This window comes from Oncorhynchus mykiss, chromosome 2 (assembly GCF_057628025.1).
Source record: "Oncorhynchus mykiss isolate SJ-2025 chromosome 2, ASM5762802v1, whole genome shotgun sequence".
Lineage (NCBI taxonomy): Eukaryota > Metazoa > Chordata > Actinopteri > Salmoniformes > Salmonidae > Oncorhynchus > Oncorhynchus mykiss.
In genome coordinates, this window is record NC_143023.1 from 98297064 (window position 1) to 98310511 (window position 13448).

Genomic DNA, 13448 nt, shown 5'->3' on the forward strand with positions numbered 1-13448 from the left:
CTGTTATGCAGAGTGAGAAATGGCAGGTGACATCAGCCGGGTGCTCCAATTTCACAGCACAGCGGAGTGCCATCAATGTCCACAAGAGGCAGATACAGCCGTGTCGGCAGCTGTGCTGTGTGATTCTGCTTTTGCCCGTTCTCTCCACGGACTGAATGTTTGTGCTCAGTGTGAGTGATTGGCTGTCTGGGGAGATGGGTCTGTGCATTCTGTGAGGCAGAAATTCAGCATTATAACACTTCAATGGTTCCATATGAGCTCTTCAGCAGCTGCCTCATGTCAAGTCACTCTACTACTCTGGGATGAGGGAGCAGGAGAATCAGGGTGGCTATTGTGTAGATAAACACAAGGTGAGGTGAGGTGATGGGCAGGTTCCCGGCCACAACAGAGAAATATGAAAGGGTTGTATGTTCGGACAAAGATCTATCTTAACCTTTTTCTGGGCTCTTACTACTAACCATATTAAAACAATGAACTTGAGTGCAATCATCTTAATAATTGATGAGAAAACTTCCCCGTTTTAATGTGCCAAACTACTTTCCTTTTCTGGGTCATTCAGCAGTGAGGGCTGTGAGGTGTGATGAGGATGGGGACTGCTGAGTTGTTCACCACACTCCCCCCCCCCCCCCCCTGTGTTCCCCTCCCCTCAAAAAGAGATCCTCCAGGCAATCATTTCCCCAACACCAGATGTCTCGATGGATGTCTGTCTCTCTCCTCTCTCTCTCTCTCTCTCTCTCTCTCTCTCTCTCTCTCTCTCTCTCTCTCTCTCTCTCTTCTCTCTCTCTCTCTCTCTCTCTCTCTCTCTCTCTCTCTCTCTCTCTCTCTCTCTCTCTCTCTCTCTCTCTCTCTCTCTCTCTCTCTCTCTCTCTCTCTCTCTCTCTCTCTCTCTCTCTCTCTCTCTCTCTCTCTCTCTCTCTCTCTCTCTCTCTCTCTCTCTCTCTCTCTCTCTCTCTCTCTGTATGTGTGTGTGTGTAGGAGACCTACTAACCATAGGCTATGTCAGATGTTCATATTTTAATGACTTCCAAATGATCTTATGTCTCTCATGTTATCATGCTGCCAAAGCGGTAGAAAAGAAATAGACAATACCTCTCTGAACTGTCTTTTACTCATTAACTGCAGGTTCTTCCAGCCAGGTGTCTGCCTTGTTTTTGACAACCCAGTTGAGAGACAGTGTAATACATGACTAGGTACTATCTCTCATTTCATGTTTCCACAGCTTAGTCTTGTTTTAATGCCTCATTGCATCATATTAAAAACGATGTTTAATCAGGCATGTTCAGACACACACACACACACACACACACACACACACACACACACACACAGGATAGGACAGCCAATGGAATGTCTCTCTCTCTCTCTCTCCTCCTCCTCTCGTTCTCTCTCTGTGCTACAACTTACCCCAGCATCAGTCGGAACAGGAGGTAAACCTTACAGACAAACCCCAGCATCAGTCGAAGTCGGAGGTAAACTTATTTCCTTCTCGTCCAGTGGTTTGGAGAAGGAGGAAGATTATCATCGTCGTCGTAGCTTCCTGAAAACCAAAAAAAAAAAGGGATTTAATAGAATTCAGCTTTTAAAAACTGACATGCATTTTTCAAAGGATTAGAAAAGGACTGGAATCACAGCAAATGGAAGTTGAGGGACCCTCTAACACAGGGGTAGGCAACTAGATTCAGCTGGGGGACGATTTTTGTTGGAGCGGATGGTTGGGGGGGTCAGAACATAATTATAATAATTTGTACATTACAAATTGACCACAACTAAACACAAATAGAGATTGTATTTGAAAATAACAATAATTTCCTACTTTGATTACATTGATTTTACTGTCTTTTTTAATCCCCCCCAAAAAACAAAAATCCTGAAAAAAATAAGAATACTTAAAAACATTTTATTTTATTTTTACTAAAGACTTTGGGGGGGGGGCAACAACAACAAAAAATCACTTGTGGGACGGTTTTGGCCTGTTGCCGACCCCTGCTCTAACAAAGCAGCAGCATCTCACCCACCATGACTACATGTACTTTTACCAGTATGAAACCAATCCAGTCTGCGTTCCCTAGAACGACCACAGAACTGCCTTCCATTTCTTCATCCTCTTCCTCATTGCCTCAACTGGGTGGCCAGAGCGGCTTCAGGAGAGTCTGCACCACAGATGAACCCACTGCCTGTCCAATCCCTGGACTGGCAGCCGGCGTGCTCGAAATGCGAGTGAAGGAAGGGAGCAAGATCCGAAACCTCTTGGGATTTGTAATGGCTCGTATGCAGAGGGAGGAACAGGAAGTGGATGGGAGTCAGATTCAGACGATGCTGAGTGTGAAAGAGGGAGTGACAGTGGACAGGATTCAGATGGGGAAGAGGCAAGGAGAGGGAGTCATGGACATTGGCCGGAGTCAGACCCGGACCGGGCTGAGAGTGAGACAGGTGGTTTTCACTGGATCAGGAAAAGGGATCACCAAAACCATAACATGTGTTGAGATCCTGAAACGGAAACTGGGAGGACTACACCAGTTATCCAAGCTCCACTACAAGACTGTGAGTGAGGTGTGGGAGAGTCAGGAGACTGACATGACACCCGTGTCCAGGATGACTGTTCATAAGACTGTTCCTGCTATCAGTATCCTGCTCTCCAAACACCCACTGGACCCAAGTGAGCCTGGGTATCAGCCCCCAGAAACCCAGCATGATCCTAGCTACCAACCCCCAGGGTACCAGCCTCCTAGGTATCAGCCCCCAGAAACCCAGCATGATCCTAGCTACCAACCCCCAGGGTACCAGCCTCCTAGGTATCAGCCCCCAGTGACGCTATGTGACAGTGTGAAAATTCCACCTCGACCACAGCTCGAGCTCCGCAAAACACAACTGTTGTCAATACCACTGACCCAGAAAAGCCAAAGCCCTTTTTGGTTCCAGAGTGCCGGTACCTCTAGGTCTCAGGAGGGCAGTAGAGATGCACAGAGCTGTACGCCACACCTGTGTGCCGCCTCTGAGAAAGAGAGGAAAACAGCAGGAGGAGAGATACTCTACAGTCCTTGTTCATACATATTGCCTGGTCCTGAAGCCAAGAGAACCTGTATGAAGAACCACCTGTTCCCCTCGACTCCCTCAACTTGAAAGAAACTTGAGTTCCATCTACTCTGTGCTCCTGTTAGACACAACAGAGAAACAGAGGAAAGTGAGGAGACAACTGGAAGAGATTGCTTTTGAGTAAAAGTTTAGGCTCTAGAATATATTATAAAAAGTGTAGTGGGTTAAGAACAACTAGTAAACCCCTACTTTTTCGAATTATACTTCAGTAGTTTAGGAAAAATGTCTCATAAAATTATGGTAAAATGCTAAATAAATGTAATTTATGTTATGGTAACGTGCAGCCCTCCCCCCCGTAATTTTAGGACCTTGTGCATGCTCATGGTTAGGTCTTCAGCTGCTAGCTAACGTCCTTGAATTCGTCACTAGTTACCACAGCCACAAAGTCATAAACCTCGCCCATTTCTACAATTTCTCTTCTAAAAATCTGATTTGAAACCTAACCACACTGCTAGTCTTATGTCTTAGATTAAATTAATAAAAATAAAAAAAACATTTTTTTGTTTTTAATATTTTTTACGATATAGCCAATTTTTTTCTTATTGGCTGTCTTAACTAGTGACAACCACGTTGTTGCGCCAAGTCTCCTTTAGCTGGCTGAGCCCTCATCATGTTCAGAGCCGCCGTCCGTCTTTCAGTGTCCGGGGCCCGGAGTCTGACCTGGACACGGCTTGGGTGTACAGGTATTCTTGTGTTTTATTACTTTTATGTCCAAATGTCGTCGTTTAGGACACGGTTCACGTGGTGTTTCGGAAGTAAATCAGGGTCGGTAGGAGTTATTGACTAGTTAGCACATTGCTATTGGCACCCAATCAGTGGCAGATGGATTGCGAAATTACAAACGTTTTGGGGGAGTACATAGTTCTAGACGTGGTTAAGAATAAGATATTTACTAAATGTTTGAAAGCGCAGTTAAATATTAAACTGGATTTTTCCCCCCCCCCAATGTTCTTGCAATGACCGACTGCCTTGGGCTTGCTGCTAACTAGTTAACGTTAGTAGACTAGTTAATGCCATTGCATATATTTGGGTAACGTAGTAAGCCTGAAACGAGAACCTAGTCTTCCCACCACAGTGGGAAGGAAAAGCATCCAACAAGTGCTCAGCATATGTGGGAACTCCTTCAAGACTGTTGAAAACACATTTCAGGTGAAGCGGGTTGAGAGAATGCCAAGAGTGTGCAAAGCTGTCATCGAAGCAAAGGGTGGCTAATTTGAAGAATCTCAATTATAAAATATATTTTGATATAACTTTTTTTGTTTTGTTTACTACATAATTCCCTATTTGTTATTTCATAGTTTTTATGTCTTCACTATTATTCTACAATGTAGAAAATAGTAAAAATATAGAAAAACCCTTGAATGAGTAGGTGTCCAAACTTTTGACTGGTACTGTATATCACTTGTTGGTCTATCCCTCTGCACTGGTACAGATCTACTACTCACACCACTCCTCTCAGGATCCCTCCCGCTTGACCCATCTTCCTCTACTTTCTTCACTGGCTCAGCATACGAAAACTTCTGCACTACTCTAACCCTGGAAACCTCAACCTGCCTCTCACGCACTGGACATTTCTGATCCCCAGCTCACTCACGCCACCCTGTCTGCGTTGCACCAAACGACAAGAATCACAAACACCGGGAATCTTCCCCTTCAGTTCGTTAACTTTCACATTTTACTCAGTAATCACTGCTCTCAATGGCACCCTTTCCTTGAGAGCAAATCATTTTACCTCTTGTCCCCATTCATTTAATGCGGAACGCCTGCTGCCTCTGACCAGCAGAAACATAAACAATTATCACAAGACCACTTCTGATTACCTTCACCGATTCCACAGCACCCAACTCTGTTTTCACCCACCCTGAAACCACAAATGGATCAGCCAAAAGGTAAGGGTCCACTTTTTTTTTCCCCAAAAAACTTCACTCCTGCCGTCAGATCCATCTTTATCCTGACCCTCGGTTTAATCAAGTCAAATTTATTTATATAGCCCTTCGTACATCTCAAAGTGCTGTACAGAAACCCAGCCTAAAACCCCAAACAGCAAGCAATGCAGGTGTAGAAGCACGGGCTGTTCCGAGAACTTCACCACACCTGCCATGTCTGATACTTCACTTCCATTTCTCCTCCTGTCTTCGAACATTTTTTTTATTTTTTTTATTTTACCTTTATTTAACCAGGTAGGCCAGTTCAGAACACCTTTATTTAACCAGGTAGGCTAGTTGAGAACAAGTTCTCATTTGCAACTGCGACTTGGCCAAGATAAGGCATAGCAGTGTGAGCAGACAACACAGAGTTACACATGGAGTAAACAATTAACAAGTCAATAACACAGTAGAAAAAAGGGGAGTCTATGTACATTGTGTGCAAAAGGCATGAGGAGGTAGGCGAATAATTACAATTATGCAGATTAAAACTGGAGTGATAAATGATCAGATGGTCATGTACAGGTAGAGATATTGGTGTGCAAAAGAGCAGAAAAATAAATAAATAAAAACAGTATGGGGATGAGGTAGGTGAAAATGGGTGGGCTATTTACCGATAGACTATGTACAGCTGCAGCGATCGGTTAGCTGCTCAGATAGCAGATGTTTGAAGTTGGTGAGGGAGATAAAAGTCTCCAACTTCAGCGATTTTTGCAATTCGTTCCAGTCACAGGCAGCAGAGAACTGGAACGAAAGGCGGCCAAATGAGGTGTTGGCTTTAGGGATGATCAGTGAGATACACCTGCTGGAGCGCGTGCTACGGATGGGTGTTGCCATCGTAACCAGTGAACTGAGATAAGGCGGAGCTTTACCTAGCATGGACTTGTAGATGACCTGGAGCCAGTGGGTCTGGCGACGAATATGTAGCGAGGGCCAGCCGACTAGAGCATACAAGTCGCAGTTGTGGGTGGTATAAGGTGCTTTAGTGACAAAACGGATGGCACTGTGATAAACTGCATCCAGTTTGCTGAGTAGAGTGTTGGAAGCAATTTTGTAGATGACATCCCCGAAGTCGAGGATCGGTAGGATAGTCAGTTTTACTAGGGTAAGTTTGGCGGCGTGAGTGAAGGAGGCTTTGTTGCGGAATAGAAAGCCAACTCTTGATTTGATTTTCGATTGGAGATGTTTGATATGGGTCTGGAAGGAGAGTTTAGAGTCTAGCCAGACACCTAGGTACTTATAGATGCGTACAGCTCACGCTGCTCACACTTTGTACCATTTGTTGTTCTTGCCCTGTCAAGGGACGCCATTTACTATCTCCGTATAATCAGCACAAACCCCTGGGGATGTAGCGCTCAACAGTGCATCCCAGTACATCTCCTGGCTTCGAACAAGCCAAGTCCTAATAATAAATCTATGTAATATAGCCTACATCTTCACAATAAATCCATAATTGCACTCAGGAGAGGGTAACACTTGAAAGCAGCTTGTAGGTCTGGTAAGGGAGGTCTTTATTAGTTTCTATGTGTACCGGTAAACCACCAGAATTGTGTGATAACTTTTTCACAGATTTTTGTGGAATTTTCTCTACTGGTCTTTTTTGGGGTACGTCAGATCATGACAAATGTCTGTAGTGACCTTTGAACCCTCTGTGTGGCCTTATCACGTGTAAAATATATAAAATAATCCAAAATAAGATGACTATGAGAAATGTTCAAATAGACTGACATAGCTGTAAAACATTCTCAGGGATGCAAACTCGTCGATCCGTGAATATAAAAAGTGTACAGATGTAGTGTATAACCATTGAGCTATAAAAGAAAACATCTTGTCCCTGTGTGATGTGATCATCACCACCTTCTCTTATGAAACTAAATAAATACATCCTACATATAGAACACCATCGTTCAGAGTGCTTCATCCAATACCGTGTTCGACAGCTGTGAGCAGCCAGCTGCATCCCCTAACCAGACACAAGTCTACTCCGCTGCTTCTCTCCGTTTTTTTTGAGGTTCTTTCCCGCTCAACTCCATCCGTTTTTTAAAATGCCATTTTGCCGTTATGGTGAGCTGGGATGTGGAGGCAGTGATGGGGTTTCTGTTGTTACGTTGGTTTAATTATTGGAGCAAAGTGGATCCGTATTTAAAAAAAAATATACATATCCTGTAAGAACAAGCCGGCCAATCTGACTAGGCTTCGCTGTCAAGCAGCCTTCCGGTGCCACTGCCAATCTGACTAGGCTTCGATGTCAAGCAGCCTTCCGGTGCCACTGCCAATCTGACTGGGCTTCGATGTCAAGCAGCCTTCCGGTGCCACTGCCAATCTGACTGGGCTTCGATGTCAAGCAGCCTTCCGGTGCCACTGCCAATCTGACTAGGCTTCGCTGTCAAGCAGCCTTCCGGTGCCACTGCCAATCTGACTGGGCTTCGCTGTCAAGCAGCCTTCCGGTGCCACTGCCAATCTGACTGGGCTTCGATGTCAAGCAGCCTTCCGGTGCCACTGCCAATCTGACTGGGCTTCGATGTCAAGCAGCCTTCCGGTGCCACTGCCAATCTGACTAGGCTTCGATGTCAAGCAGCCTTCCGGTGCCACTGCCAATCTGACTAGGCTTCGCTGTCAAGCAGCCTTCCGGTGCCACTGCCAATCTGACTAGGCTTCGCTGTCAAGCAGCCTTCCGGTGCCACTGCCAATCTGACTAGGCTTCGCTGTCAAGCAGCCTTCCGGTGCCACTGCCAATCTGACTAGGCTTCGATGTCAAGCAGCCTTCCGGTGCCACTGCCAATCTGACTAGGCTTCGCTGTCAAGCAGCCTTCCGGTGCCACTGCCAATCTGACTAGGCTTCGCTGTCAAGCAGCCTTCCGGTGCCACTGCCAATCTGACTAGGCTTCGATGTCAAGCAGCCTTCCGGTGCCACTGCCAATCTGACTAGGCTTCGCTGTGAAGCAGCCTTCCGGTGCCACTGCCAATCTGACTAGGCTTCGATGTCAAGCAGCCTTCCGGTGCCACTGCCAATCTGACTAGGCTTCGCTGTCAAGCAGCCTTCCGGTGCCACTGCCAATCTGACTAGGCTTCGCTGTCAAGCAGCCTTCCGGTGCCACTGCCAATCTGACTAGGCTTCGCTGTCAAGCAGCCTTCCGGTGCCACTGCCAATCTGACTAGGCTTCGATGTCAAGCAGCCTTCCGGTGCCACTGCCAATCTGACTAGGCTTCGCTGTCAAGCAGCCTTCCGGTGCCACTGCCAATCTGACTAGGCTTCGCTGTCAAGCAGCCTTCCGGTGCCACTGCCAATCTGACTAGGCTTCGCTGTCAAGCAGCCTTCCGGTGCCACTGCCAATCTGACTAGGCTTCGCTGTCAAGCAGCCTTCCGGTGCCACTGCCAATCTGACTAGGCTTCGCTGTCAAGCAGCCTTCCGGTGCCACTGCCAATCTGACTAGGCTTCGCTGTCAAGCAGCCTTCCGGTGCCACTGCCAATCTGACTAGGCTTCGCTGTCAAGCAGCCTTCCGGTGCCACTGCCAATCTGACTAGGCTTCGCTGTCAAGCAGCCTTCCGGTGCCACTGCCAATCTGACTAGGCTTCGCTGTCAAGCAGCCTTCCGGTGCCACTGCCAATCTGACTAGGCTTCGCTGTCAAGCAGCCTTCCGGTGCCACTGCCAATCTGACTAGGCTTCGCTGTCAAGCAGCCTTCCGGTGCCACTGCCAATCTGACTAGGCTTCGCTGTCAAGCAGCCTTCCGGTGCCACTGCCAATCTGACTAGGCTTCGCTGTCAAGCAGCCTTCCGGTGCCACTGCCAATCTGACTAGGCTTCGCTGTCAAGCAGCCTTCCGGTGCCACTGCCAATCTGACTAGGCTTCGCTGTCAAGCAGCCTTCCGGTGCCACTGCCAATCTGACTAGGCTTCGCTGTCAAGCAGCCTTCCGGTGCCACTGCCAATCTGACTAGGCTTCGCTGTCAAGCAGCCTTCCGGTGCCACTGCCAATCTGACTAGGCTTCGCTGTCAAGCAGCCTTCCGGTGCCACTGCCAATCTGACTAGGCTTCGCTGTCAAGCAGCCTTCCGGTGCCACTGCCAATCTGACTAGGCTTCGCTGTCAAGCAGCCTTCCGGTGCCACTGCCAATCTGACTAGGCTTCGCTGTCAAGCAGCCTTCCGGTGCCACTGCCAATCTGACTAGGCTTCGCTGTCAAGCAGCCTTCCGGTGCCACTGCCAATCTGACTAGGCTTCGCTGTCAAGCAGCCTTCCGGTGCCACTGCCAATCTGACTAGGCTTCGCTGTCAAGCAGCCTTCCGGTGCCACTGCCAATCTGACTAGGCTTCGATGTCAAGCAGCCTTCCGGTGCCACTGCCAATCTGACTAGGCTTCGATGTCAAGCAGCCTTCCGGTGCCACTGCCAATCTGACTAGGCTTCGATGTCAAGCAGCCTTCCGGTGCCACTGCCAATCTGACTAGGCTTCGATGTCAAGCAGCCTTCCGGTGCCACTGCCAATCTGACTAGGCTTCGATGTCAAGCAGCCTTCCGGTGCCACTGCCAATCTGACTAGGCTTCGATGTCAAGCAGCCTTCCGGTGCCACTGCCAATCTGACTAGGCTTCGCTGTCAAGCAGCCTTCCGGTGCCACTGCCAATCTGACTAGGCTTCGCTGTCAAGCAGCCTTCCGGTGCCACTGCCAATCTGACTAGGCTTCGCTGTCAAGCAGCCTTCCGGTGCCACTGCCAATCTGACTAGGCTTCGCTGTCAAGCAGCCTTCCGGTGCCACTGCCAATCTGACTAGGCTTCGCTGTCAAGCAGCCTTCCGGTGCCACTGCCAATCTGACTAGGCTTCGCTGTCAAGCAGCCTTCCGGTGCCACTGCCAATCTGACTAGGCTTCGATGTCAAGCAGCCTTCCGGTGCCACTGCCAATCTGACTAGGCTTCGATGTCAAGCAGCCTTCCGGTGCCACTGCCAATCTGACTAGGCTTCGATGTCAAGCAGCCTTCCGGTGCCACTGCCAATCTGACTAGGCTTCGCTGTCAAGCAGCCTTCCGGTGCCACTGCCAATCTGACTAGGCTTCGCTGTCAAGCAGCCTTCCGGTCGGTGCCACTGCCAATCTGACTAGGCTTCGCTGTTAAGCAGCCTTCCGGTCGGGGCCACTGCCAATCTGACTAGTCTTCGCTGTCAAGCAGCCTTCCGGTCGGTGCCACTGCCAATCTGACTAGTCTTCGCTGTCAAGCAGCCTTCCGGTCGGTGCCACTGCCAATCTGACTAGTCTTCGCTGTCAAGCAGCCTTCCGGTCGGTGCCACTGCCAATCTGACTAGTCTTCGCTGTCAAGCAGCCTTCCGGTCGGTGCCACTGCCAATCTGACTAGGCTTCGCTGTTAAGCAGCCTTCCGGTCGGTGCCAATCTGACTAGTCTTCGCTGTCAAGCAGCCTTCCGGTCGGTGCCACTGCCAATCTGACTAGGCTTCGCTGTCAAGCAGCCTTCCGGTCGGTGCCACTGCCATAGACGGTCAAAACGACCTTCTCCCCTTTCTACCACGAATTGGTGGACATTTTGTTTTGGTATGTTTTTGGTTTGATAACAAATGATCTTGTTTAGTAATGTTACCTGGCTGGTTAACTAACAATAATTTTGTCTATGCAAAAATGTGGATAGCACAGAAAAAGGGATAGATAGCCTACTCAAAGAGGTACTTACTTCAATGGTAGGATTAATATGCCTTAATCAATCTAAATCAGATTCAAAGTTTAAAAAATATATATATTTTTAGAGCGATATTTCCTCCTACTGCCACAATGAAAATACAGATCATTATGCATTTAAATTCCGTACTTCATTCCTCCTGCCAATCACAGGTAGGCCTTTGGTTATGAGCAAATCGGCTATTTTCTGCAGTAGCCTTTCCTATTATACTGTAAGACGTTTAATTCAATGTGTTGTATTGAGTAGAGGTGTGAATCTCCAAAAGTCAATGGTTGGGAGAATTGCAGAGTTAATTTAAAATCATGCCATTGATGATTAATGTTTTTTTTTCCATATGAATACATTGTTTTAAGTTATTGAAGTATAAATTACCATAGATTGCCATAGATTACCTGTAAATTACCAGTAGTTTTCCAACACCAGCTATTTCTTATATCTTTAGCCGTCACCCCATTGGTCAAAGCAATCTGTGTTTATTTATTGTCTCCCCAGGATAAATCTGGCCCCCACAAAGACATCTACCCATACCTAATTCAGGAGCTGCGGCCAACACTAGATGAGCTTGGTATCTCCACACCTGAAGAGCTTGGCATGGACAAATTATAAATGGGTAGGTATGGAATGGACATGCACTGACTGGCAACCGAATTCCAGATTAACCCCGAGGTAGAGGTCTTCTCGGGTCTAAAAAGTTAGACGAGGACATCCAGACCTCGACCCGATTTTTGACCAGAGTGACAAAAAATAGTTTCAGTTGCTCATCTGGTTAACAAATAGGTCTTCGTATTTTGGCTAGGCCTTCTACAAGTCAATAAATGCACCGTATTAGCATAAAATAAATATGCTATGCAGAGCTGAGTCTACTCTGCTCTATCAACTGTAGTTACATAGACCTGATGACAATCGAACAAGGCCTGGATCTGAGAGGAAAGGGTAGAATTGTGGACCCGTGAAGACCTTTAACCCCCCCAGCACCTACAGACCTACACCTTAGGCAGTCTGTAGACCTGAGATGATTGGATAGGTAGGTGTAAGCAATGTGGTGCTAAGCTCCATCTTCAATTGTCCTGGAGGAAATGCCCAGTGGGTTAGTGCTATTGTTATAGGTGAGGGAGCACACATCCCCCCCCCCATTTTTTTTAACCAACGCCATCATTTCCTCAAAGCCTATCAATATTGAAATGCATCCTCCAACGTCTGCCTTTGCCCACACACATTGTCTCAATAACATTTTGTTTTTTTAAATACCCTCAAACACTAAGTTCGGCATAGGCTACCTAATTTCAAAATAGGCCATAAAATCAATGCCAGTTTTGAATGTTGGGACATTTTTTTACCGGTGAAACGTCCAAACTACATCTCTATGCCAATCAGTTTCGTGAGCGAATTCGACCACACGGTGTTAACAAACTATTAGCCCTTTTGTATTTTGTTTCAATCAAAGCATATATCCTCCCTAGTGGCTCTAGTGAGTTTTGGCGCCTAAGAAGAAGAATGCCGCCTCAGCTAAACCATCCTAAAATAAAATCTCATTAGAAATGAATGTTTGTTGTCTGACAGTAACGTTATACTATACTATGCTATCATATTCGGTTCTGTAAAATACCAATTTTAATAAATATGTGATCTTGTAAGACATTGATTGAGCTTTTGATCTAACTTTACTAAACAATCCCCATTGTGAGAAGTGACGACCTTCCATTTGTAATAATAATAGTAAGCCAGGATCACGCTATGAAGTTAAAGAAGTTGAACCAACTTGTTGTGCTGAAGGACAGCGCCAGGATCACGCTATGAAGTTAAAGAAGTTGAACCAACTTGTTGTGCTGAAGGACAGCTGAACCATTTAGACAGTTCAGGAACAAACAATCATTTTGCAGTAGGCCTATAGCCTAATTGGCCTATGACTACGTGGTATAGCTATTTGTAGGCCTATAGCCTCATTTTTAAATGAAAATACATACAGTGGGGCCTCCCGGGTGGCGCAGTGGTTAAGGGCGCTGTACTGCAGCGCCAGCTGTGCCATCAGAGACTCCTGCAGCGCCCAGGCTCTGTCGTAACCGGCCGTGACCGGGAGGTCCGTGGGGCGACGCACAATTGGCCTAGCGTCGTCCGGGTTAGGGAGGGATGGTAGGGATGTCCTTGTCTCATCGCGCACCAGCGACTCCTGTGGCGGGCCGGGCGCAGTGCGCGCTAACCAAGGTTGCCAGGTGCACGGTGTTTCCTCCGACACATTGGTGCGGCTGGCTTCCGGGTTGGATGCGCGCTGTGTTAAGAAGCAGTGTGGGTTGTGAGGACGCATGACTTTCAACCTTCGTCTCTCCCGAGCCCGTACGGGAGTTGTAGCGATTGTTGTAGTAACTACTACAACAATTGGATACCACGAAATTGGGGAGAAAAAGGGGTAAAAAAATGAATACTTAAAAAAAAAAATGTTTTACCCCTTTTTCTCCCCAATTTCGTGGTATCCAATTGACCTTGTGGCGGGTGAACAGTGTTCTCTCCGACACATTGGTGCGGCTGGCTTCCGGGTTAAGCAGGCGGGTGTAAAGAAGTGCGGTTTGGCGTGGCATGTTTCGGGGGACGCATGACTCGACCTTCACCTCCCGAGCCCGTTGGGGAGTTGTAGCGATGAGATAAAAAAAACGGAATATATATATATATATATATATACACACACACACCTTATTTACATAAGTATTCGGACTCTTTGCTATGAGACTCGAAATTGAGCTCAGGTGCATCCTGTT

At 47.2% G+C, this 13448-nt stretch overlaps 2 protein-coding genes across 2 annotated transcripts; both read left to right on the plus strand.

Moving 5' to 3' along the window:
* Positions 1–1419: 1419 nt before the first annotated feature.
* LOC149985317 (uncharacterized) lies at positions 1420–3195 on the plus strand. Its single transcript, XM_090213715.1, has one exon. The coding sequence runs from the start codon at positions 2017–2019 to the stop codon at positions 3118–3120; it is 1104 nt and encodes a 367-aa protein (XP_090069841.1). The 5' UTR covers positions 1420–2016; the 3' UTR covers positions 3121–3195.
* A 429-nt stretch (positions 3196–3624) lies between these two features.
* LOC110500748 (cytochrome c oxidase subunit 5A, mitochondrial-like) lies at positions 3625–11384 on the plus strand. Its single transcript, XM_090215621.1, has 3 exons — positions 3625–3879; positions 4679–4775; positions 11191–11384. Exons 1-3 carry the CDS (start codon positions 3704–3706, stop codon positions 11302–11304), a joined length of 387 nt encoding a protein of 128 aa, XP_090071747.1. The 5' UTR covers positions 3625–3703; the 3' UTR covers positions 11305–11384.
* The last annotated feature ends 2064 nt before the right edge of the window (positions 11385–13448 follow it).